This window comes from Hylobates moloch, unplaced genomic scaffold (genome assembly GCF_009828535.3).
Source record: "Hylobates moloch isolate HMO894 unplaced genomic scaffold, HMol_V3 SCAFFOLD_7, whole genome shotgun sequence".
NCBI lineage: Eukaryota > Metazoa > Chordata > Mammalia > Primates > Hylobatidae > Hylobates > Hylobates moloch.
The window spans coordinates 110,636,553-110,661,581 of record NW_026652282.1 but is presented as its reverse complement, the minus strand read 5'-3'; the positions used below and the strand labels follow the sequence as shown (position 1 = coordinate 110,661,581).

The following is a 25,029-nucleotide window of genomic DNA, read 5'->3' as shown; positions in this document are numbered from 1 at the left end:
TCCTGTTTTGTTGACCCTGTGGGGTACAAAAGAGCAAAAGCATTGTAGGTTTTTCTTTTCTTTTCTTTTCTTTTTTTTTTTTTTTGAGACAGAGTTTCACTCTATCACCCAGGCTGGAGTGCAGTGATGTGATCTCAGCTCACTGCAACCTCCACCTCCTGGGTTCAAGCAATTCTCGTGCCTCAACCTCCCAAGTAGCTGGGACTACAGGCGTGCATCACCTCACCCAGCTAATTTTTGTATTTTTAGTAGAGACGGGGTTTCACCATGTTGGCCAGGCTGGTCTCAAACTCCTCACCTCAGGTGATCTGCCCACCTCAGCCTCCCAAAGTGCTGGGATTACAGGTGTGAGTCACCGTGCCCAGCCAAAAGCATTGTTATGTCAAGTCATTCTTACCTACCTTTTCTTTAAAAAGTCTCCAATAAACTCTGGTGCTATGTTAAAAAAGAACAACACACAACTAGTCATAATGGTAAAATTACCCTTTTCCAATTTGAAAGGGTAGAGAAGATAGAATATTTGAAATATAACAGGTGTTTAAACAAGGTATTTGACCCCCTAGTAAATATCTGTGTGTAGTTTTTAGGAATGAGATTCCTTCTACCTTGTGAGTTTAGGAAAAGGATAGATCATTGAGGGAATGAATGATGGGTAACTCTCTAAAAATAGAATACAGGCAGCCATGTTTCTGACCACTATGTGAGTACTCAGCAAAAGCTGGAATGTTGACCAGGAAAACTTATGTCCCAGCTTCCTACCCGGGACCCTGTAGATTGATTTCACAGGTAGTGTCCAGCATAGTCCAAACCCCCTTTCTGTGCTTCATATAAAGATTAGCCCTTTCTAGCACTTTATTCTTCTAGTGTAAAATGATTTTTTCTTTTTTCTTAAACTGTACATTCAGAATAAAATATGGGGAGAATTCTTTACAGAGAGCCAAAGAATCTGAAACTGGAATATTTTCATCTGCTTACACATATTTTTTCCATATCAAGCATGTGCACACCCAGTATTTTTTATTTCTTAAGAAAACAACTTTGTCTTAGTGGTTTTGACATTGAGGAACTAACATCAGACAGACAAAAGCTTCTCATTTAATTGAAAGATAATATTACTTACAGTATGAGCTAGCTGTATGGTGAAATAAACTTTCTCCATGTTTGGATCTGCAGGCCTACAAGACTATAAAAGAGGATGAAAAAAGATACAATGAAAGAATTTCAGGGTTAGGGCTGACACCAGAACAGAAACAGAAAAAGGCCGCATTATCTGGTGAGTATTCCCTTAATTCTGGCTATGATTTGAGACTCACAAAGGGAAAGTTATAAACAGTTTGGGTGCAGTGATTTATGGATGTCTTGTAGAAGCAATGGTGGTATGAGATTGCAAGCATCTAGAAAGTATGGTATTACCCTAGAACTGGGAGTGATTTAAAGCATTTGGCTGAAATTTGGGTTTGAGAATAAAGCTAGCGATGATTATGATTGGTTGTTTATCTGTATGTTAATATTAGTCTCTTGGCTGGGCACGGTGGCTCACGCCTGTCATCCCAGCACTTTGTGAGGCCGAGACGTGCGGGTCACCTGAGGTCAGGAGCTCAAGACCAGCCTGGCCAACGTGGTAGAACCCCATCTATACTAAAAATACAAAAATTAGCCAGGTGTGGTGGTACACGCCTGTAATCCCTGGTACTCAGGAGGCTGAGGCATGAGAATTGCTTGAACCCAAGCGGCAGAGGTTGCAGTGAGCCGAGATTACGCTGCTGCACTCCAGCTTGGGCAACAGAGCAAGACTCTGTCTTAAAAAAAGAAAAGTCTCTTAAAAGGCAAGCTTAGCAAGGAAAACTATTGGAAAAGATGGAAAAGAGATGAAAACCTTTTTTTTTTTTTTTTTTTTGAGATGGAGTTTCACTCTTTTTGCCCAGGCTGGAGTACAGTGGCCTGATCTCAACTCACTGCAACCTCCGGCTCCTGGGTTCAAGTGATTCTCCCGCCTCAGCCTCTGGAGTAGCTAGGATTACAGGTGCATGCCACCATGCCTGGCTAATTTTGTATGTTTAGTAGAGACAGGGTTTCACCATGTTGGTCAGGCTGGTCTCGAACCCCTGACCTCAGGTGATCTGCCTGCTTTGGCCTCCCAAAGTTCTGGGATTACAGGTGTGAGCCACCATGCCCGGCCGAAAGCCGTTTTTTAAATGAGGAAATTCTTCTGGTCTGTTTTGTTCCCCTTTTGAGTCTTTGCAGTTTCGAGTTGCTAAAAGTATATTTGCTTTCCTAAAGCACATACCCTAGCCATCACTTCCATTTCACATGATTCGCTTCAGTTTTCAGAAAGGAATGTTTTAATCCTTTAATAAGCCCCACAACTCTGGGTGGACAATTTGTTCTGCTTTTTTCAAAAGCACCCCCTTATTCTTGAACATTGTATAATAATCCCCAGTTGACCTCCTGGATTTTCTCCCTTTGTTGCTAACAGAAGGTGAAACTGAGCTTGGTATTTTCCTGGTGATCACTAGAAAATTGATGGGAAGGGCAGAAGCCTACTCATGTATACTTTCAAAATGTTTTAGAAGTAACTAAATATTTAAGCTATGTCCTAGTACCAGTTCAGACCTGATGAATGAATGACATTGGTGAAATCATTCTCCTATTTTTCACTTATGAAATGAAAGGGATACTTGCTTTTCCTCTCCCATCAGGATGCTGTGAAGATTGTTAAGATTAGTGTAGGTCCTATGTTTTGCTAGCTTTATGTGGAGGATTGAGACAAGTGCAAGGTGATTTTTTTTAACAGTGGCAAAGAATCATCTGAGACTTCAAGAAGATTCATCCAGTCTGTTCTGTTGCTTTCAGCTTCAGAAGGAGAGGAAGTTACTCAAGACAGGGCGCCAAGTCATGTTCCTTTCCTGCTAATCGGTGGAGGTACGGCTGCTTTTGCTGCAGCCAGATCCATCCGGGCTCGGGATCCTGGGGCCAGGGTAAGGTGCATGTTTTTTTGCTTGGCACAGAGGGTACAGTCTGCAAGCATTTAGCTAATGTGAACGCTTTGACATTTGCCTCTTAAATGACTTGGCTCTGATAAGCATCATGATTTTTATGTCTGAAGGTACTGATTGTATCTGAAGATCCTGAGCTGCCATACATGCGACCTCCTCTTTCAAAAGAACTGTGGTTTTCAGATGACCCAAATGTCACAAAGACACTGCGATTCAAACAGTGGAATGGAAAAGAGAGAAGGTGTGTTTGCTTATATAAAATGAGCCTGACTATCAACTTCAGCTAAGCACAGAGAATAGGTTAGGATTTTGCCACTGACTGTGTACAGTGAATAGGAGGGATGGCTTGGCTGTCCACTAGAGTCTACTACTGTCCACACTTGGTACAGCTTAGAGATAACAGTCTACAAAGGGCAAGAGTCCTGGATTCTGTTACCAGATCTACCAACAGTTGATGGTGTAATGTTGGCCTCTGAAATACTAATGCTCCTATTTCTGGAACCTTTATGTTAAGCTTCTTTAGGTGAAGATCAACTTGGCCTGTATTGTCACTTCTTTTTTTTTTTTTTTTTTGAGACGGAGTCTTGCTGCTCTGTCACCAGGCTGGAGTGCAGTGGCGCAATCTCAGCTCACTGCAACCTCCGCCTCCCAGGTTCAAGCAATTCCTCTGCCTCAGCCTCTCAAGTAGCTGAGATTACAGGCACGTACCACCATGCCGGGCTCATTTCTTGTATTTTAGTACAGACGGTGTTTCACCACGTTGGCCAAGATGGTGTCGATCTCCTGACCTCATGATCCACCTTCCTCGGCTTCCCAAATTGCCGGGATTACAGGCGTGAGCCACTGCGCCCAACCATCACTTCTTTATACTTGCCTAGACATGTCCTACAAGAGCAGAAGAAAAGAAACTGTTTAACAGCACTCTCTTTGACAGCCTAGCAGGCATTTAGAATTTCAGGAGTAGAGTACGAAGGCTGTAAGGAAGAGCCTGTGTTAGAATTTTTGCATGACAGACTTGGAGATACAGGTCCAGAAGCTTTTTCCTTTTGATGGACAACTTAGATCTCTTAATTCTAGTACCATGTTCTTGGGGTTCCAATTTTTCTTCTCATTAGTGACCCTTTTGATACCTGATGAAATTTTACAAACTTACCCTTCTCCCTCACCCCCACTATCATGTTCCATTTTCAAACAGGATGTATACTTTCAATTAAGTTAGTGGCTAACTTTATATGTATATATATGCATACACACACACACACACACACACATATTTTTAGAGACAGGGTCTGGCTCTGTCACCCATGCTGGAGTGCAGTGGCCTAATCATAGCTCACTGCAGCCTCAAACTCCTGAGCTCAAGTGATCCTCCCACCTCAGCCTCCCGAGTAGCTAGGACTACAGGTGCATACCACCACGTGCCTTTTATTAATTTAAAAATTTTTTTTCTAGAGACGAGATCTTGCTGTGTTGCCCAATCTGGTCTCAAACTTCTGGCCTCAAGTGATCCTCCCACCTTGGGCTCCCAAAGCACTGGGGTCGTAGACCTGAGCCACTGCACCCAGCCAATATTAATATATTAACTAATTAATATTAATATATCATAATTGATAACTGTTTGAGGCAGAGTCATCTCAGGAGCTAGAATTAGTAGTTCCATTGAAGAGCACCATTCTGGACAACCCATTTGGGTGGATATGTGAATATCAGCTCCTTGGGTGCTCCACTTGTTCTTACTTTGAAATGAACCTAAATCTAGAGCAGGATCCTCAGCCTCAGCACTATTGACATTTGGAGCAGGATAACACTTTGCTGGGGTGGGGAGCTGTCCAGTGCATCACAGGATGTTTAGCAGCATCCCTGGCCGTTACCCACTGGATATGAGTAGCATCCCTACCCAAGTTATTACAACCCAGATTGTCTCTGGACACTGGCAAACATCACCTGGCAGCAAAATTGCCCCAAGTTGAGAACCACCGATCTGGATACCTGTATGTAAGCAAGTCATGACCATGATTTAATAGACTTGGAGACTTACTTTGGAAAACATCCCTTAAAGTTTCTGATAATTAAAGCTATGGGGGAAGCTGATAACAGTTCCACATGCTTATAATATTCTCCCTCTCTTCTCCATACAGCATATATTTCCAGCCACCTTCTTTCTATGTCTCTGCTCAGGACCTGCCTCATATTGAGAATGGTGGTGTGGCCGTCCTCACTGGGAAGAAGGTGAGCTAGTAGACCGCTTCCTTTGTCAGGCTCTACATACTTGCCCACCAGCCAGTATGGTGATGTGTGTTTCCATTACCATTTATGTCTGTCCTGCCATTGTAGTTCATCAAAGAAGGATCGAGCTGCTTTAGGTTTAATAATGCTGAGTGTGTCTTTCTGGGGAAAGCACTAGTATCAAAGCCTAGGGTAGCATGCTGACTCAACTTGACCCTAAAAGCTGTTATCTCTCCTATTTGCTCTTCTGCCCTTCCTCATCATTCCTATTTTCCCACACTAACTTCTCTCTGGGATTATCAATGAGAAAAGATTGACAAATATGTATTACTCATTATAGTAAAATAATTTGGGCATAACTCAGCATGGAATATATTGTTAGACTTTAAAAGGTGAGTGTCTGAATAATAAGGTCAGTTATTAGAGGGTATTTGTGGAGTCCCAGGATGGTTTTGTTATATTTTATTGTTGTTAATGGCAGGTACTAGAGTGTGTGTGTAAACTAATGGCAGTGTTCCTATAGGGAGGCATTCTCTGAAGGAGCAAAGCCCAGAGTAGATGAGATGCACAGCATAAGTGGAGGGATTGTCCTTCGTTAGGAACATACCCACTTCTCCTGTAAGGGGACATTAGACAGAGAAGATGGATACAGGTTTGTTGATAAGCTGGTAATGAGACATTTAGTGTCCCCTATGTGTAAACAACACTCAGGCCCTGCCCTCTAGGGGCTAACTGTATTAGGCAGAAACATAAATACGTAATCATAACACATAGGTGTGTAGTAAGAGAGATCTGCGCAGTATGTTGTGGGAAATACTGGGAAGAGTGCCCAGTAGAGTGATGACATCAGGAAAGGCTTTCTGGAGGAGAAGGTCTTACAGAATGGGCAATCTTGTGGAATGAAGAGGCATTCACCAGACTAGAGAAGAGTGAAGGGCATTCAAGTAAAAAAGAACAGCGTAAGCAAAAGCACAAGGGTACAAAAAAGCATGTTTGGTGCCAGGAAATAGAAGCAGCTCGGTACTGATAGAGCAGTTGGGTACAAGTTAGGAAGTGGCAAGATATGAACCTGAGAAGTTATGCAAGGGGCCTGATCGTGGAGGGCTTTGCGTGAAAGAGCTTTTTCTGCACTGGGGAGCTGTTGCATTTTAGGCGGTTGAATTTTAAATAATCACCATTGGCCGTGAGGAGGATGGATTTCAGTGAAACAAGACTAGAGAGAGACCATTTCAGAGATTATTGCAATAATCTAGGCAAGAGATGATGAGAGCCCAAATTAGAATAGTAGTGGTGTGATGATGGTGATGATGAAGAAGAAGAAAGTAAGAGGTAAAATTTGTACAGTACCTATTCTAATCTTGTAAGCACAGTTCTTAAATGCTTTGTGTGCGCCATCTCATTTTATCCTCTCAATAATCTTATGAGGTGGATATTATTTCCCTCTTACAGAGAAATAAGTCGAAATTTTTAAAAATAAATAAATTTTAAATAATTTGCCTAAACTCACATAGCTAGTAAGCGGTAGAGAGAGAATTTGAGCCCGGGTCTGTCTGAGCCACAGAATTTGAACCCAGATATTCTGATTCCAGAGCCTAAGCTATTAATAACATCAATGTACAGTACTTTTTTTTTTGTTTGAGACAGATTCTCATTCTGTCGCCCAGGCTGGAGTACGGTGGCATGATCTTGGCTCACTGCAACCTCTGCCTCCCAGGTTCAAGCGATTCTCCTGCCTCAGCCTCCCAAGTAGCTGCATACGCCACCATGCCTGGCTAATTTTTTTTGTCTTTTTAGTAGAGATGTGGTTTTACCATGTAGACCAGGTTGGTCTCGAACTCCTGACCTCAGGTGATCCCCCCCACCTCGGCTTCCCAAAGTGCTGAGATTACAGGCATGAGCCATCATGTCCGGCCAGTATTACTTCTTGATAGAAAGGTGATGAGAAGTAGGGAACACACTTGAGGCATGCTTAGGAATCATGTTTGATGAGGCTTCGTGGTTGGTGAAAGGTAGAAGATAAAGGAGATGGAGGAGGCAAAGATGATTTTCTAATTTGTAGCCTGCATGTCTGAGTGGATGGCAGTGTACCTCCAGCTGAGAAAGACATTACAAGAGGAAGAGCTAGTTTAAGGGGGAAGATAAAATTCAGTTTTGGACCATTAAGTATGAAGTGGAATATCTGCGTGAAGGTGTCTTCTGGGCAGTTGGACATATGACTGCTACGCTCAGGGAACCTGGGCTCAGATAGAGAGTCGAGAATCATCTGCATATGTGTAGCAGTTGAAACCATGAGAGTAGGTGAAGCCTCCCAGGGAGAACTGATCTGGTGAGAAGACGAGTAAGGCAAGGATAGAGCCCTGGGGAAGCCCAATTTTTAGGAGGCAGGCTTAAGAAGAACCCACAAAGGAGACTAGGAAAGAACTTAAAGAGCAGTATGAGGAAACCTGAGGACAGGATCCAAGGTTGTAGGGAGTTTCAAGAAGGAGAATGTGATCCACAGTGTTACTGTGGCAGAGGAATCTGGGAAGAAAAGAACTGTAAAATGCACTGTGAGATTTGGCGGTTCAGATACCTTTGGGAGGCTGAAGCAGGTGGATCACTTGAGGTCAGGAGTTAGAGACCAGCCTGGCCAACATGGTGAAAACTTGTCTCTACTAAAAATACAAAAATTAGCCAGGTGTGGTGGCGCACACCTGTAATCCCAGCTACTCAGGAGGCTGAAGCACGAGAATCGCTTGAACCCAGGAGGCGAAGGTTGCAGTGAGCCAAGATCGCATCAGTGCACTCCAGCCTGGGTGACAGAACAAGACTCCACTTCAAAAAAATAATAAAATAAAACAGATACCATTGGGAAGTTAGAAAAGAGGGTAAAGTACTCTTTCAAAAGATTTAAATGAGAAAAGAGAGATGGCAATTGGATAAAAGCGTGAAGTGGACATAGAATCAAAGGTGGGACCTATTGGATGGGACAAGCATGTTAATAGGCTGGGCGGGGGTGGTGGGGATCCCTCATGCCTCATGGCAAGCTGTGGAAGATCACATCTAATGGCTTCATTTGTTTTCGCAATACAATAGAACATAAGATGGTTATCTGAGAGCGAACAATGTGAGGGTTGAGTAGCGGGATTGGATTGAAGAGGGAGCTTACCAAGGACAAATCAAAGGAGGCTAAAGAAGCTGCTTATCCATTAGATCTCAGTTCACATCATTGCCTCTGGAAAGCTTTACCCAACCCAACCTGGCTAGATTGCACATGTCATATGTTCCCAGCGCTACCTGCACTGTTCTTACCACGTATATCACATTGATCACTCTTGATTATTGTTAGTGCTTGTTAAATTGTCTTGGCCACTAAACTCTGAAAGCAGCAAGGATCACTGTCTCAACTTGATACATAGTAGGTGCTTAATTGAATGGTCTCATAGCTAGTAAAGAGTGGAGCAAAAACTGGGGCCCTATTCTCTCTGACTCCAAAGCTCAAACTCTTAACCATAAGAAGGAGTAGGGTGCAAGGGAATTAAAGGTACTGGCAAAAGAACAGTTTGGATGTTCTACCATTGGCCCAAATTAGTTAGAATGGAGCAGCCAGTCAAATAAACAGAGAAAATTGAAAGCAAGTCTAGGAGACAGACTGAGTGAAAGCTGAAGGGATGGAAAATTGTGACCAACAAGTAGAATAATTGAGGTAGAAGGAGAGGTTTAGGAGATAACAAGATGAGGAAAAGTATGAGCCAGGTTCCAAGGTCTTCAGTGAATCAGGAGGAGTAGCCAGGAGGTGGCTCAAAACAGTGATTCGTAGGAATATAGGACTCCTCTGATGTCCCTCAGAAGAGAATGAAAGTACAAGAATCTGGAAGCAGCAGACCAGTAACCTCAAGAAGCTTGCAGAATGCCAACACCTCCTCCTGGCCTTGTGATGTGGAGTGTAGGGGAACGAACAGCCTCTATGTGTAAGCTCTCCTTAAGAGAGAGCCAAGTTTTGGTGAAGGCTACAAGTTGGAGAAAGCATTCTGTAAAAATGTTGTAGATGTAGGAGAGTTATTAACAAAGTAATAATAAGTAATTCCAAACAGCCAAATAAGAAAGGCTGTTCCGATTCTCCTTTTCCACACATGGGTCAGGACTTTGGGACTGTCATGACTTGCTCTAATGTTGCCTGCCTTCCAATTGCCTATTTCCAACATATGACTGCCTGAAAAAACTGGGTACCAGAAACTGGTTGCCATGATTACTTGGATATGGTTTCTTAAGGATTGCTTTAGGTCAAGAACTAAATCTTCTTATTGGGCTAACAACTTTTTTTGTTTTTTTTTTTGTTTGTTTGTTTGTTTGTTTTGTTTTGTTTTGTTTTTTGAGACAGAATCTTGCTCTATTGCCCAGGCTGGAGTGCAGTGGCATGATCTCGGCTCACTGCAACCTCTGCCTCCCAGGTTCAAGCGATTCTCCTGCCTCAGCCTCCCCAGTAGCTGGGACCACAGGCATATGCCACCACACCTGGCTAATTTTTGTATTTTTAGTAGAGACGAGGTTTTGCCATGTTGGCCAGGCTGGTCTCGAACTCGTGGCCTCAGTGATCTGCCCGCCTCAGCCTCCCAGGGTGTTGGGATTACAGGCATGAGTCACTGTGCTTGTCCTGGGCTGACAACTTCTTATTGGCCTGGAGTTTTGGGGTGGTGATGGAAATGTTCTGAAATCAGATAGTGGTGATGGTGGCACAACCTTGTGAATATACTGAAATCCACAGAATTCCACACTTTAAAATGGTGAATTTGATGTGAATTATATCTCAATAAAATTTTTTCAAAGCTAATTCATCTCTACCTCTTTTGTGTATGTGTGTGACTGTACCAGGTAGTACAGCTGGATGTGAGAGACAACATGGTGAAACTTAATGATGGCTCTCAAATAACCTATGAAAAGTGCTTGATTGCAACAGGTGAGCATTTCTGGAGATGGCTTTCTTCTCTGATACAGCTCATTCAAGTTTTAGAGTCCAGCCTTCTCTATAGAAGGCATTACTACTTAAGAAAATGGAAACCCAGACTCTCTGAAGTGAGTGTCTTCTCTTGGTACTAAAGCTGGCTGTGTCAAAGCATCCTGGATCACCAGCCCTTCTGGATGATCCTTGCTGTTCTCCCGGTAGAGGCATGAAGAAGTTACCCTTTTTTCTCTCCCTGCTTAACCCTCACCCTGTGCCCTGTGCCCTGAAAGTGATGTTTGTGGCTTCATTGCCAGTTGCAATCAGAAACCAAGAGAGGAGACAGAAGCAATTTATCAAACCCATGTAGCTATGCTAGCTGGCAAATCCTCATGAGAGAGAAACTAGAAGAGAACATGGAAGCCAAAAGTAAGGCCTTTTGGCCACCTAGGGGCAGGGTGTACCCCTTGAAGACAGACTCTCAAATCTGCTTCTCAAAGGAAACTGACAAAGGAAACTGCTGTGAGGCGAGCTGAAGGCAAACAAAGCCTTCGTATCCTATCCTGTTGTTGCCGCCATGGTGCTAAGTGAAGAGGGCTCCACCTTTGTGTGGTGGAGGGAGTATTGTTTGGGCTAGCTCCTGCTTGTTGGGCTAAAGGGTTTTCCTTCTCTTATTTCCAGGAGGTACTCCAAGAAGTCTGTCTGCCATTGATAGGGCTGGAGCAGAGGTGAAGAGTAGAACGACGCTTTTCAGAAAGGTAATTGTCTGCTTTAGTGTTTTCCTTGTGTTGTTTTTGAAGAGGTAGTATAATCTTGCAGTCCCCAAGTGCCCACCCGGGACTTGGGAGATCCAAGTTCTGTTTATGGCTCTTCTCCAGACTTGTTATCTGGCCTTGAGCAAGTCACTTCCTCTCTCTGTACCTCAGATACCTCACTCAAGGGTTTTAAGCTCCTAGGGAAAAAATGGAGTGTTTGTATTCCTTGCAATAGATCCTTCTGATTGCTCTTCCATAGTTGTTTTTTCCTGATGTGTTTGATTCATTGGAACCCCTTACAGCCTCTTGGCATTTTTCATTGCAAGTGCTGTGTAGAGACTTCTGAGAAAAAAGTTAAGACTACCTAAATAAAAAGCAATGTGGTGTTCTGCTTCTTAACACTGTGCTTATGAAAACTGTCATTTTTCAGGGATAAGATTTGTCCTGTCTTTTTTTTTTTTTTTCGAGACTAAGTCTCGCTCTATCACCCAGGCTGGAGTGCGGTGGTGCAATCTTGGCTCACTGCAACCTCCGCCTCCCGGATTCAAGCAATTCTTGTGCCTCAGCCTCCCAAGTAGCTAGAATTACAGGCACGTGCCACCACAACCGGCTAATTTTTTTTTTTTTTTTTTGTATTTTTAGTAGGGACGTTTTACCCTGTTGGCCAGGCTGTGTACTGTCTTTTAAGTTCTTCCTAGAACAAGGTTTGTCACCCTCTACAGTATTGGCATTTTGAGCTGGATAATTATAGTGGAGGCTGTCTTATACCATTGTAGTATGTTAGCAGCATCCTGGCCTCTGCACACTAAATGCTGGGAGCACCTACTTGCCCTGACAACCAAAAATGTCTTCAGATATTGCCAGATGTCCTCCTGGGGAAGATAGGGACAAAACTGCCATCAATTGAGAACCACTGTTTATAGAAGGAATTTTACCATGAAGAAATAAATTTGCATTAATAACATAGAAGTTATAATTGAGTCACTTTATACAAGGAGAAAATTTACTTTTGCCAAAGATTTAGAAGATACTACTTCCTAGTATTATTATCCTATGCCCCTTTTGGAAATTAATGGACTAAACTGATGTGATCCTGCAGATTGGAGACTTTAGAAGCTTGGAGAAGATTTCACGGGAAGTCAAATCAATTACGATTATCGGTGGGGGCTTCCTGGGTAGCGAACTGGCCTGTGCTCTTGGCAGAAAGGGTGAGTATTGAGGAGTGACCTTGATTTTCTTTCTCTAGTCTTATATAGCTTTTCTGTGAATCCCAGAGATGTGTTTGGCAGGATCAGTAGAAAGAGTTTAGTTAAGGTTTATATAGTGAAAAGCTAAGCACTGAGATTAGTTCTGGTGAGGGATCCCTTGGTGACCAAAAAGCTATCACCTGAGCAACTTAACAGCGATGCTTTTTTTTTCTTTTCCGAGATAGAGTTTCGCTCTTGTTGCCCAGGCTGGAGTGCAATGGTGCGATCTCTGCTCACCACAACATCCGCCTCCCAGGTTCAAGCGATCCTCCTGCCTCAGCCTCTGGAGTAGCTGGGATTACAGGCATGCACCACCACACCTGGCTAATTTTGTATTTTTAGTAGAGACAGGGTTTCTCCGTGTTGGTCAGGCTGGTCTTGAACTCCCGACCTCAAGTGATCCACCTGCCTCGACCACCCAGAGTGCTGGGATTATAGGTGTGAGTCACTGCTCCTGGCCAACAGCAATGCTTTCTTTCCTTTCCTTTCCTCTACCCTCTATGCCAGGACTCCTTAGAAATAAAATATTAAGGAAAGTGAGTTATGAAGATGATAAGGGCAATGCAGACTACAGAATTATAGGTGTCTTTGAACTGCTGCGTCCTGTAAAATGCCAAAAACTTCTTTGGGCACATGATGATTCCCAGCTTGAGAGATCTGTGAGCTCCATTTGGAATGTTTCATGGCAACTAGTTTTCTTAATGTTCTTTTTCAGATATATGAAATCAGGGCATCTTTTCAGGAGGATGCTTCCTATTCAGAGGTTGCAAAGCACTTGTGTAAGCCTTAGGTGACTGCATGGGTGGAAGTGCACAGAGTTCACCATCTGAAGCTTAATCTGGGGCCAGCAGTTCTGATACCTGTTGTATTTGCATTACAAATGAACTTGAGCACCGAGGCCCTTATGCCCACTGTCCTGTGAGTGGGCGCTGTGGCCTGGATTGCAGCTCTGCCCTGTCTGTAGTGAGGGCTGCCTGCTGCTCCTTTACTTCTCTTCCTGTCTTCCTAGGATTAACTTTTGCTTCCTGCTGTAACTACTCTGTTTCTTCTTCCCAGCTCGAGCCTTGGGCACAGAAGTGATTCAGCTCTTCCCTGAGAAAGGAAATATGGGAAAGATCCTCCCCGAATACCTCAGCAACTGGACCATGGAAAAAGTCAGACGAGGTAGAGAGACTGTTTCTATATGCTGCCACTCTATTTCCTTTGAGTGTGACCTAAGGCAAACTTCGCTTCTATGGGAACCCCTTTGACATAAGCCCTATCACCTGGCCTGTAAAATGTTTCCACCATTCTCCAGTCAGCTACGTTCATCTAGGTGTTCTGAATCAGATACCCCAAATTCCTGGAAGTGCTGAAAATGAACCATGGGTGTAAGTTCTTGCAGCTCTCCAAAACTGCCTGTGTACTGATAATTGGTTTTACTGTGGAGGAGACCGCTGGTCAGTTTCCGTACTTCCCATGAAAATGATAGCCTCGTAGGCTCACTCTCAGGTCTTGTTTGCCTTTACAGAGGGGGTTAAGGTGATGCCCAATGCTATTGTGCAATCCGTTGGAGTCAGCAGTGGCAAGTTACTTATCAAGCTGAAAGACGGCAGGAAGGTAAGGAAGGAAAAGATAGCCTGCCAGGAGGCCTTCCAGTTCTCCACTCCCCTTGCCTCATTCTTACTCCTTCATTTGACGCCAGTAGATTAGTTTTCCTGGCAGTTGCCATTAGCCTGATATAATTTTCCGAATTAACTATCCCTCCATTAAAACAGAATGATGAGAGCCAGAGTAGGCTCCTGTGAACCACTTGCCCTTAGCCCCATTCTGTCTGTCTCACAGAGTTTTGAGTCCTGGCTAGGATGGCAGATTTCTGTTCGAATGACATGGGGGATGTGCATGGGATGGGGTGGTGGAGGCTTATGAAATAGAACTTAAAATCCATTTACCAGAGGTAAGTTAACCCATGATTTTTTGAAGTCCCAATTCTTAATGGCATGATGGTCCATTGTGATGCCTGTAGGCATAAATGGAAACTGTGGTAATTGACTGAATTATTTCTTTTTTGCCTCAGGTAGAAACTGACCACATAGTGGCAGCTGTGGGCCTGGAGCCCAATGTTGAGTTGGCCAAGACTGGTGGCCTGGAAATAGACTCAGATTTTGGTGGCTTCCGGGTAAATGCAGAGCTACAAGCACGCTCTAACATCTGGGTGGTAAGTGTGCTACAGCATGACCAGGCATAGTTCATTCTCCCTAGCCTGTGAACAAGTCTGCCTGGTGGTGTGCTAAAGCTCATCAACAGCCTAACCAAATAGGGTCAGAGTGTTTAGAGGCTGAGGGTACAGAATAGAAATGTGTGAACTGCTTGATTCAGAAGACCAGGTATGGCCTTATCTGCGAGCTAGTGGCAGATGAAATGAACAGTGTGCATGCCTGCAGGGGTAGAGCTCTTCCGGTTCTACTTATTGGCAGCAGCTACTGGCATAACCCCTGGTGGGCATGCACATAGTCTTCAGATGGATCTGCTGTTCCCTTTGCTCAAACGTGAATCCGGAGGATGGAGGATGAAGCAATTTTATAACCTGTTCCCTAGAAAGGAAAATTACTCTGTTTTCATTTTCCTTGAGTACTATTTTTAGCTGTTTTTTACAATCTATTATGATACAAACAAGACTATAGTATGTAGGAACCATGAGGTAATTTCCCCATTGCTAGTTACAAGTGTATTGTGTTTGTTTATGGACTCTGCAACTAAGGACGTAGGTACCTTGGAGGAATTTTTTCCCCCTCCAAACCTTGCTTTAAAAAAAAAAAAGATGTACTAGATTTTTTTAACCTGTTATAAAAGTAATATGTGGGCCAGGCGAAGTGGTTTACGCCTGTAATCCCAGCACTTTGGGAGGCTGAGGCAGGTGGATCACTTGAGATCAGGAGTTTGAGACCAGCCTGGCTAACATGGTGAAACCCTGTCTCTCCTAAAAATACAAAAGTTATCCGGCTGTGGTGGCACAGGCCTGTAATCCCAGCTACTTGGGAGGCTGAGTGAGGCAGGAGAATCGCTTGAACTAAGGAGGCAGAGGCTGCAGTGAGCGGAGATCATGCCACTGCCCTCCAGCCTGGGCAACAACAGAGCAAGACTCAGTCTCAAAAAAGAAGAAAAAAAAGTAATATGTGGTCAGTGTAGAAGACAGACAAGAAGGAGAAAGGAGAGGAAAGTCACCTGCAGCAACCATTAATATTTTGGTGTATTTCCTACCCTTTGTTTCCTTGCATGTAGGTTTTATTGTTGGTTTGTTTTATTCGTGGCAAGCATACTATATATAATATTCTGCTCTTTTCCACTTAACACCATAAAGGTAAGCATTTTCTATGTTGCTTCAGACTTTGTAAACAGTTTAATGACTATATATTCCATTAAGTGAATTTCACAGTTTACCGTTGCTCGTTGGACTTTTAGGTTGCTTTGGGGGAGTCTAAATAGCCACAAAGATGAACAAAGGGTTAGAGAGCTCAAATACCACATCCTTCGTGAAGCTGGCCCAGTTCACCCCCGGCTGGAGGTTCTCGCCCTCTGCTTGAAATACTTGACTCCTTTAATCTGTACCTCTCATATGGCACATTACTGTTTACATTGCTCTGTAGTTATGAGCAAGGCTGTATCTTTCTGTACTAGGTTGTATGCTCCTCATAGTCAAGGTCCATGTCAGTTTTGTCTCAGCAACCCGGACAACATAATACTTTTGTATATAATAAGTACTCCATAAATATTTGTCGAATGAATGAATACTGAATGACAAAAAGAAATCTAAGAAAACATTTCTAGGTGAGAGGCAGTCACATCCAAAAACTGGTTTCTACATATAGAAAAGAATATTCTGCAAATCATGGTTATTAAATATCCTGTCTGTTAAGGAAAGAACAGGAAGTAGGCATAAGTAAACCGAACTATAGAAGATTTAGGTTAGCTTTATGGAAGCAGAATAGATTTTTTTTTTCTTTTTTTTTTTTTTGAGACGGAGTCTCGCTGTGTTTCTCAGTTTGGAGTACAGTGGCACGATCTTGGCTCACTGCAGCCTCCGCCTCTCGGGTTCAAGCCATTCTCTTGTCTCAGCCTCCCAAGTAGCTGGGATTATAGGCGCTTGCCACCACACCTGCCTAATTTTTTGTATTTTTAGTAGAGATGGAGTTTCACCATATTGGCCAGGCTTGTCTCGAACTCCTGACCTTGTGATCCGCCCACCTTGGCCTCCCAAAGTGCTGGGATTACGGGCATTTGCCACTGCACCTGGCCTGGAATAGATATTTTAAAATGAGATCTCAGGCCAGGCGTGGTGGCTCATGCCTGTAATCCCAGCAATTTGGAAGGCTGAGGCAGGCACATTGCTTGAGCCCAGGAGTTCAAAACCAGCCTGGGCAACATGGCAACACCCCATCTCTACCAAAAAAAAAAAAAAAAAAATTTAGCCGGGCATGGTGGTGCATTCCTGTAGTCCCAGCTACTTGGGAGGCTGAGGTGGGAGGATCATCTGAGCCTGGAGGTCCAGGCTGTGGTGAGCCATGATTGCACCACTGCACTCCAGCCCAGGCAATAGAGTGAGACCCTGTCTCAAAAAAAAAAAAAAAAAAAATTTAAATGGGTTATCAGCTGTTTTTGTTAAAGTACAACTCTGGCCTGTAGATGGAAAACATGAATTAGTTACCATCACAAGTGTTCTTTGAGCCTCCAAAGTTTATATTTTGTCTTTAACTTGCTTTTTTTTTTTATATGTGTTCATGTTATGTATTTGTTTCCACAGGCAGGAGATGCTGCATGCTTCTACGATATAAAGTTGGGAAGGAGGCGGGTAGAGCACCATGATCACGCTGTTGTGAGTGGAAGATTGGCTGGAGAAAATATGACTGGAGCTGCTAAGCCGTACTGGCATCAGTCAATGTTCTGGTAATAGTGGTGTGCCTTGGGGACCCAACTGATTACAACTCAGTATCTCTAGGACCATAACACAGAGTTATGGCTTGGTTTTATTATGAGCCAGTTAGCTTCATACAGAAGGGAAAAAAGTCTGTCTCATGTCCACACATTCTACCCTCAGGTAGCCATCTGGCAGAAATGTCCTATTTAGTTTTTCACCAAACTGATCCTTTTGTAAAACATTAAAAGAGAAAAAAAATTATTTTAAGTGTTCTGTCTGGCATATGTTAGACTAGGTGAATGAATGGAGATGGCACCAGCACTTCCGGCAAAATAGCTCAGAGGCCGAGGTGGGCGGATCACGAGGCCAGGAGTTCGAGACCAGCCTGACCAACATGGTGAAACCCCGTCTCTACTAAAAATACAAAAATTAGCTGGACGTGGTGGCACGTGCCTGTAATCCCAGCTACTTGGTAGGCTGAGGCAGGAGAATTGCTTGGACCCGGGAGGTGGAGGTTGCAGTGAGCCGAGATCACACCACTGCACTCTGGCCTGGGCGACAGCGAGACTCCGTCTCAAAAAAAAAAAAAAAAGAATGTCAGAAAGCATTCCAGTCCTAAAAGATGAAGGCTGGTCTGGTGTGGTTGCTCATGCCTCTAATCCCAGCACTTTGGGAGGCCGAGGCTGGGGGATTGCTTAAGCCTAGAAGTTCAAGACCAACCTGGGCAACATAGCAAGAGCTCATCTGAATTTTTTAAATAAAAAGTTTTTAAAAGTTAAAAAGAAAAGTTGGAGGCTAAGGGGAAATACTGTAGGTTAATGAAACCATAAAATATCTCAAATTCTGAATTCCATAAATGTGGAACACTAAAGCTTCAAAAAGGGAATTTCAAGACAAAAGTAGTGAATAGCAAAAGTGGGAACCTCATCACTTTCCAAATGTGGCATGGGATAAAAGCATGAATAAATTCAAGAACGTTTCAATCACTGCGTCGATATGTGGTCGTGTATAATGGCTTTTTAAGGAAAAGTCAATGCTATTAGGGTTAATCTTACTTTCTCATGGTCATCCCTAGATGCTCTAGCAACAGCAAATCAGTTTGGCATCTCTTGTGATATGCATACTAAGTTGTTTGGTTGGCATAAGAGTGTGGTGTTGGTCGGGCGCGGTGGCTCACGTCTGTAATCCCTGCACTTTGGGAGGCCAAGGCGGGCAGATTACTTGAGGTCAGGAGTTCAAGACCAGCCTGGCCAACATGGTAAAACCCCGTCTCTACTAAAAATACAAAAATTGGCCGGGCGCAGTGGCTCACGCTTGTAATCCCAGCACTTTGGGAGGCCGAGGCGGGTGGATCACGAGGTCAGGAGATCGAGACCACGGTGAAACCCCGTCTCTACTAAAAATACAAAAAAATTAGCCGGGCGTGGTGGTGGGCGCCTGTAGTCCCAGCTACTCAGGAGGCTGAGCCTGGAGAATCACTTGAACCCAGGAGGCAGAGGTTGCAATGAGCTGAGTTCGCACCTATTGCACTCCAGCCTGGGCAACGAGTGAAACTCTGTCTCAAAAAAAAAAAAAAAAATGCAGTGTCATGGAGAATATGTGGTACTGTGTCATTCCTTACAGTCCCTTGACAGAACACCCTCTTCTCTCTTCTTAGGAGTGATTTGGGCCCCGATGTTGGCTACGAAGCTATTGGTCTTGTGGACAGTAGTTTGCCCACAGTTGGTGTTTTTGCAAAAGCAACTGCACAAGACAACCCCAAATCTGCCACAGAGCAGTCAGGTAAGAAAGTCCCAGCACTCCTCTCCTCTCGGAGAGTGTTGAGAAGCAGTGAGTGGTCCAGATTCTCCTGAACAAGGGGTTTCTGTATTGGCCAGAGGGGGTTGTCAGTGAAAGCCTCTCTTCATGTTGTTCTTTAAAAGAAACCAAACCCCAAGTCCTCACTCTTTAGTGGTCTGAGATTTGGCAAAATCAGGTATCCTGGTCAAAGCATAGATTCAAATATTGCGGGTATCTGTCCTAGACATTGGACAGTGGCTAGCTCAACGACACTGTTGTTTTGTTTGTCTCTGGAAAGACCTTTCTAAGGAAGAAAACAAGAAAACCTGAACGTTTTAGGTTGCGTTTTTATTTTTCTTTCTTTCAGTTGTCATTTTTATTATTTTGCTTCAGGCGAATCTGAAGAACACGGCCTGAGAGCCTTAGCTTAAGACTGGCTATCCTCCATGGGTCCTGGGCAGGGAGGAACTGGGCTGAGTAGTTATTTAGCTGCCTCTCATTCCATTTGGCAGATCTTAATGCCAGGTTTTCTTTAGATGGGAGGCATCTCTCTTGGAATGGACTTCTCTCCCACAGATGTCTCTTTCATTAACTCCGAGACCTTATTCCTTGACCTTAGCTCAAGTTATTTAACCTCTGCGTCCTTTTGCTAGAGGTGTCTCAAGGGCAAGGTGCTCTTTAAGAAGGAGAAAGCAAGACATTATATGGATATGTAGGTCCTTTTCCTGTGTAATTCTAATGTATTCCATATTCCTTAATTCTGATCTCTCCTAGTAACCTAGTAAGTGGATTCATGTCACTGCTCTGTCCACTGGACAGTATTATTTGGAGGCTGGTGGTTCTCAGAAAGCAAGGTGCCCCCTTCCTATGTCACCCTTCCCTTCCCCTCTTTCTCTAGGAAGAAATGCCTCCACTATGGTTTTTCCATATGGAAGTGCCTTCTGCTTTGTCTAAAGTATCTGTCTAATAGCACTGTCCAATAGCACTTTCTGCTGCGATGGAAATGTTCCATCTCTGCTCTGTCCAGTACGTTTGCCACTAGCCACATGTAGCTTTTGAGCTCATGAAATATGGTGAGTGCAGATAAGGAACTGAATTTTACATCTTACTTAGTTTGAAATGATGTTCATTTACATGGCTGTGGCTAGTGGCTACTGTATTTGGACCACGCAGCTCTAGAATTATTTCTTAGAGGACAAGAACCAGCCTTCTGCAGTTTGAAGAAATCCAGATACCAGGAAATATTCATAGCATGAATTTAAAATGAGATAATAAGGGAGGGAAGTTTTGGGTCAGACTGACCCTGTGCCCAGGAGCTGGCAAGGAGGACCTTTCCTTGGCTTTGTCACTGGAGAGGGGCTGGTGAAGGCCAGGGTTTACTGAGGGGGCATAGAGAAACAAATCCTCTAGAAGTAGCTTGAAACAGGCCTCGAAAGACTGTTGGCTTCTAGAATTTCCCAAGCTCATAATAACTGAAGTTTTGATTTTGCTTCTATGTTTATTTGTTTTGGGGGCTGGCCACAGGAACTGGTATCCGATCAGAGAGTGAGACAGAGTCCGAGGCCTCAGAAATTACTATTCCTCCCAGCACCCCGGCAGTTCCACAGGCCCCTGTCCAGGGGGAGGACTACGGCAAAGGTGTCATCTTCTACCTCAGGGACAAAGTGGTCGTGGGGATTGTGCTATGGAACATCTTTAACCGAATGCCAATAGCAAGGAAGGTAGGTGCCCGTCATAACTCTTAGAGGAAGATGGGAAGTACGGCTCAGAAACACTCCTGTAACTTCATCGGGTGCTCTGAGATGCATTGTGCCCCGCCCAGGTCAAATTGTGCCTGAGCAGAACAAAGGTATAGCCTTGGCTCAGGAACATTCTTTTTCACTTGGGACTTGGCTGGGTGACCTGGGATTTGGCAGGCTGCTTGTTTGGGGTTAATAGAGAGCTGTTCCCACAACTCCCTCCCAGTGTGATATGGGGACTGCCCCAGGTGGCCCCATTGTGTGGGCATGGCCTGAACACACATGGAGTGAGTTGGGGACCTGTTGTTACTCTCTCTCCCTCAGATCATTAAGGACGGTGAGCAGCATGAAGATCTCAATGAAGTAGCCAAACTATTCAACATTCATGAAGACTGAAGCCCCACAGTGGAATTGGCAAACCCACTGCCGCCCCTGAGAGGAGGTCGGATGGGTAAAGGAGCATTTTTTTATTCAGCAGACTTTCTCTGTGTATGAGTGTGAATGATCAAGTCCTTTGTGAATATTTTCAACTATGTAGGCAAATTCTTAATGTTCACATAGTGAAATAAATTCTGATTCTTCTAAATTAAATTCTGTTCTCTTGTCAAGGGGGCAGGTGGGTGAAGGTGGAAAGCCACACATTAGAAAGCAAGCAAACTGCAGCACCGACCAAGCGCAGGATTTTTCTCAGCCATGTATTCATGCCCTACTCCACACGCAAAACTGCTTTCATTTCCGAACTTCCCTCACCCCTCCAGACCTCTCTGCACACACCTGCTGTGGCCTCGGCCCACAACACTTGACTCCCCTCCTCTCCTCTCAGGAAGTTCACTATCTCTGAAGACTTTCCCAGCCTTCCAAGCCTCATCCTTGTGTATCTGTCTACCTGCTAGCCCATGACTTCCTGGAAGCAGGAGCCCTGACGTTAAGGCCTTGCTCACGGTTTTATCTCCAGAGCTTAGCACAGGGTCTGCTTCATAGTAAGTGCTTCATAGATCATTGTCGAATGAGTGAACAAATAAATGTATGGAATAGACTCTGTTTTACCTGGAACAACTCCTGTCCCAGAACTGGATTGGGTCCTGCAGGGGACAGAAAGGGCACTTACTACAAATCTGAGTTCAGAGACCTGGTTCTTCACAGTTAAATCTGGAGACGGACTCATGGAAGGACCATCATCTCTTGACTCTTCTGCCTGCTGTCCTCATGCCAGACATCTGTCCTCTCTTAAGCTCCTTTTCTCTAAAATATGCTTATGGGCATACCTCACTTTACAGATTATTTCCTGGGAATACGATTCAAAGTTTCACAAGTCAACTCATTGTTTGCCATTTTAGATTGCTTAACTTTTAAAAATCAAATATTATTATTATTATTATTATTATTATTATTATTATTATTATTATTATTTTGAGATGGAGTTTTGCTCTTGTTGCCCAGGCTGGAGTGCAATGGTGCGACCTAGGCTCACCACAACCTCTACCTCCCAGATTCAAGTGATTCTCCTGCCTCAGCCGCCCGAATAGCTGGGATTACAGGCATGCGCCACCACGCCTGGCTAATTTTGTATTTTTAGTAGAGATGGGGTTTTTCCATGTTGGTCAGGCTGGTCTCAAACTCCCTACCTCAGGTTATCTGCCCGCCTCGGCCTCCCAAAGTGCTGAGATTACAGGTGTGAGTCACCGCACCTGGCCTAAAAACATCAAATCTTATTTAAGAGGAATTTGTTACTACTTTCAAGAGTCCTGTTGTGAAACTCCATGTATATAAAGAGAAAATTATTACCAGTCTGGATTTTTTTTAAAATATTGGGTTTGATTAAGGGCAGTTTCAGCTTCAACCAAATCCCTTCTGAACACTGGGAGAACAGGCCAAATCTCCACCATAAGAATTTGCACTACAGGTATACCGTACAATACTATATGGATACAGGTTTAGTCGAATGTGATCATATCCAAATGATATATCCAAATACATATGTAGAAAACTCATCTAGGATCAGGCGCAGTGGCTCATGCCTGTAATCCCAGCACTTTGGGAGGCCGAGGCAGGTGGATAACCTGAGGTCAGGAGTTCGAGACCATCCTGGCCAACGTGGTAAAACCCCATCTCTACTAAAAATACAAAAATTCGCCGGGCATGGTGGCATGCACCTGTAGTCCCAGCTACTCAGGAGGCTGAGACAGGAGAATTGCTTGAACCTGGGAGGTGGAGGTTACAGTGAGCCAAGATTGCGCCACTGCACTCCAGCCTGGGCAACACAGCGATATTCCGTCTCAAAAAAAAAAAAGAAAAAAAGAAAACTGATCTAGTATCCTGTGACATAGAAATTATACAGCAGTAATTGCTGCTTATAGAGATGGGGGTAAGGCTAAGATCCTAGTGTTCCACAAATCATTAAGGAAAGATCAAATTGTGATTTGTCTTGCTTTAGTGTTGTATACGGTTTTGTCAAATTCTTTGACAGTAGTTATCCTTGTATGGTATGTCATTGTAGTTCAGTAGATTGAAATTAAATGATCTATTCATCTAATCAATGTTCATTGGGTGCCTACTGTGAGCCAGGTAGATGTCAGAATAGAAAGATGGATAAAACATAGCCACTGCTTTTAAGGACCTCCTGGTGTTGGTGAGGAATGCAGACACGTGGGTGCAGAACTCCAATACAATGAGCTACATTCATAGAAGGACACAAAAAGTACTGTGGCCATGCCAAGAATGGAGAGATCAGCCACAGCAGCCATCCTGAGTCAACCACTGCTGTTAGGCCACTTCCTAAAGCACCACTTGTTCCATGTCCCCTCCCTGTTTAAAAATGTACAGTGATTCCCTGTCACCAACCACATCAGGTTCAAAGTCTCCTGTAGTACTAAGCCCACTCTGCTTGGCTGACCTTCCCTATGACTTTTAATGTGGACATACACACACACACACACACACACCTGGTTTATTGCCACCTTTAAACTTGTGTTCATGCTCTTCACATCTGGAACGCCATCTCTCCTCCCTTTACCTATCCAAATCCTACTCATCTTTCAAGGCCTACATCAAGTCCTGCCTTGGTGGCATGGTACCAGTTGGACTAGTGCCCATGCATGATTTCTCTCTGAACTCCAGTTGCACTTAGCACCTTTGAGTGTAATTGTTCTTTAAGTCATTCTAAAGGAATTGTCACCTGTCCCAGAGCAGAGCCCATGTTTTCTTCTCAGGATGGGGACCATATTGATGCACCCTGGTGGAGTGCTGAGCAAGTCCTTGGTCGATTGGCTGGATGATGCTAGATAACAGGGCTGACTGTAACCTCTGTCTTGTAACCTCTGATCTCTGTAATTCAGGTTGTTTATGGGAGGATGTTCAGATCATCACCACTTCACTCACTGTCACAACTTGCCACTTATCCCAGGATGCATTTAATCTGCCCAAACCCCTGAGGATCCTGGGGTCCAACTTCTTTCTTTCTTTTCTTTTTTTTTTTTTCTTTTCTTTTTTCTTTTGTTTTTTTTGTTTTTTTTTTTTTTGAGATGGAATCTCGCTCTGTTGCCCAGGCTGGAGTGCAGTGGGTGATCTCGGCTCACTGCAACCTCCACCTCCCGGGTTCAAGCGATTCTCCTGCCTCAGCCTCCCGGGTAGCTGGGATTACAAGCACACGCCACCACACCTGGCTAATTTTTGTACTTTTAGTAGAGATGGGGTTTCGCCACGTTGGCCAGGCTGGTCTCGAACTCCTGACCTCAGGTGATCTGTCCGCCTCGGCCTCCCAAAGTGCTGAGATTACAGGCATGAGCCACTGGCCTCTAGGGTCTGATTTCTCACTCCACAGACAAGCAGTGCGCCAGTCGAGGTTTGGCCCTCAATAACTGGTCTGTGATAAGCTGGGCCACACCACAATGTGGTGCAGGGCTAGTCCCACCCTGGGAAGAAGAGGCAGGCTTTGCCCAAAGAGCAGTCATCTAGAGCCCACCCATTTGACTTCAACCCCGCTTTCCTTGGCCATTTCACAAACAGCATCAGATGGTCCTTGGCACCACTTAGTGATGGTCCTAACCTCTGCCTGGCTACCTGTAAACCACAGCAGGGGGTGTCCTAATGTTTTTAAAGGTGGAGAGGTGGAACTGAGGGAAGGAAGGAAGTTTGATTGGAAAGGGGTTAGATTAAGCCTCTTAGTGAAGGATGAGGTCAACATTTGTGATTTTTTTGTTGTTGTTCTAATCAACAGGGCCTGTTTTGGAGACAAGAGGCTTTAAACAGAAAGGGCTGGGGGTGGGACTCCACAGTGACCTACTGCAGGCTGCTTCCTTGAAGGAAAATCAGCAGCTTCTCAAGAGACCCATTTATACAAAGGAACTCTCCCCTCCCTTCCCCCACTGCCCCTTCCCTTTCCCGCTCCTCTCCAGTTTGGCTGCTGCCATATCCCTTCTGTACGTCCTTCCCTGACTCCACCTAAAGCCAGGCACCCTTGCTGCCCTAGAGATTGT

The 25,029-nt window shown here is 44.2% G+C and overlaps 1 protein-coding gene across 2 annotated transcripts in view; it reads left to right on the top strand.

Moving 5' to 3' along the window:
* The window catches only part of AIFM1 (apoptosis inducing factor mitochondria associated 1), a 36,597-nt gene extending 15,226 nt beyond the window's left edge, over positions 1 to 21,371 (top strand). Inside the window, exons 3-16 of one of the 2 annotated variants that reach the window (XM_032757605.2) lie at positions 1,174 to 1,273; positions 2,854 to 2,978; positions 3,107 to 3,237; positions 5,135 to 5,225; positions 10,074 to 10,158; positions 10,822 to 10,898; positions 11,995 to 12,103; positions 13,199 to 13,306; positions 13,653 to 13,741; positions 14,199 to 14,339; positions 16,923 to 17,065; positions 18,694 to 18,818; positions 20,340 to 20,536; positions 20,879 to 21,371. In XM_032757605.2, coding sequence (XP_032613496.1) covers positions 1,174 to 1,273; positions 2,854 to 2,978; positions 3,107 to 3,237; positions 5,135 to 5,225; positions 10,074 to 10,158; positions 10,822 to 10,898; positions 11,995 to 12,103; positions 13,199 to 13,306; positions 13,653 to 13,741; positions 14,199 to 14,339; positions 16,923 to 17,065; positions 18,694 to 18,818; positions 20,340 to 20,536; positions 20,879 to 20,950 — 1,593 coding nt within the window. In that variant the 3' untranslated portion in view covers positions 20,951 to 21,371. The remainder of the gene's footprint in view (positions 1 to 1,173; positions 1,274 to 2,853; positions 2,979 to 3,106; positions 3,238 to 5,134; positions 5,226 to 10,073; positions 10,159 to 10,821; positions 10,899 to 11,994; positions 12,104 to 13,198; positions 13,307 to 13,652; positions 13,742 to 14,198; positions 14,340 to 16,922; positions 17,066 to 18,693; positions 18,819 to 20,339; positions 20,537 to 20,878) is intronic. The other variant, XM_032757604.2, reaches the window with a different exon arrangement.
* Positions 21,372 to 25,029: the final 3,658 nt, after the last annotated feature.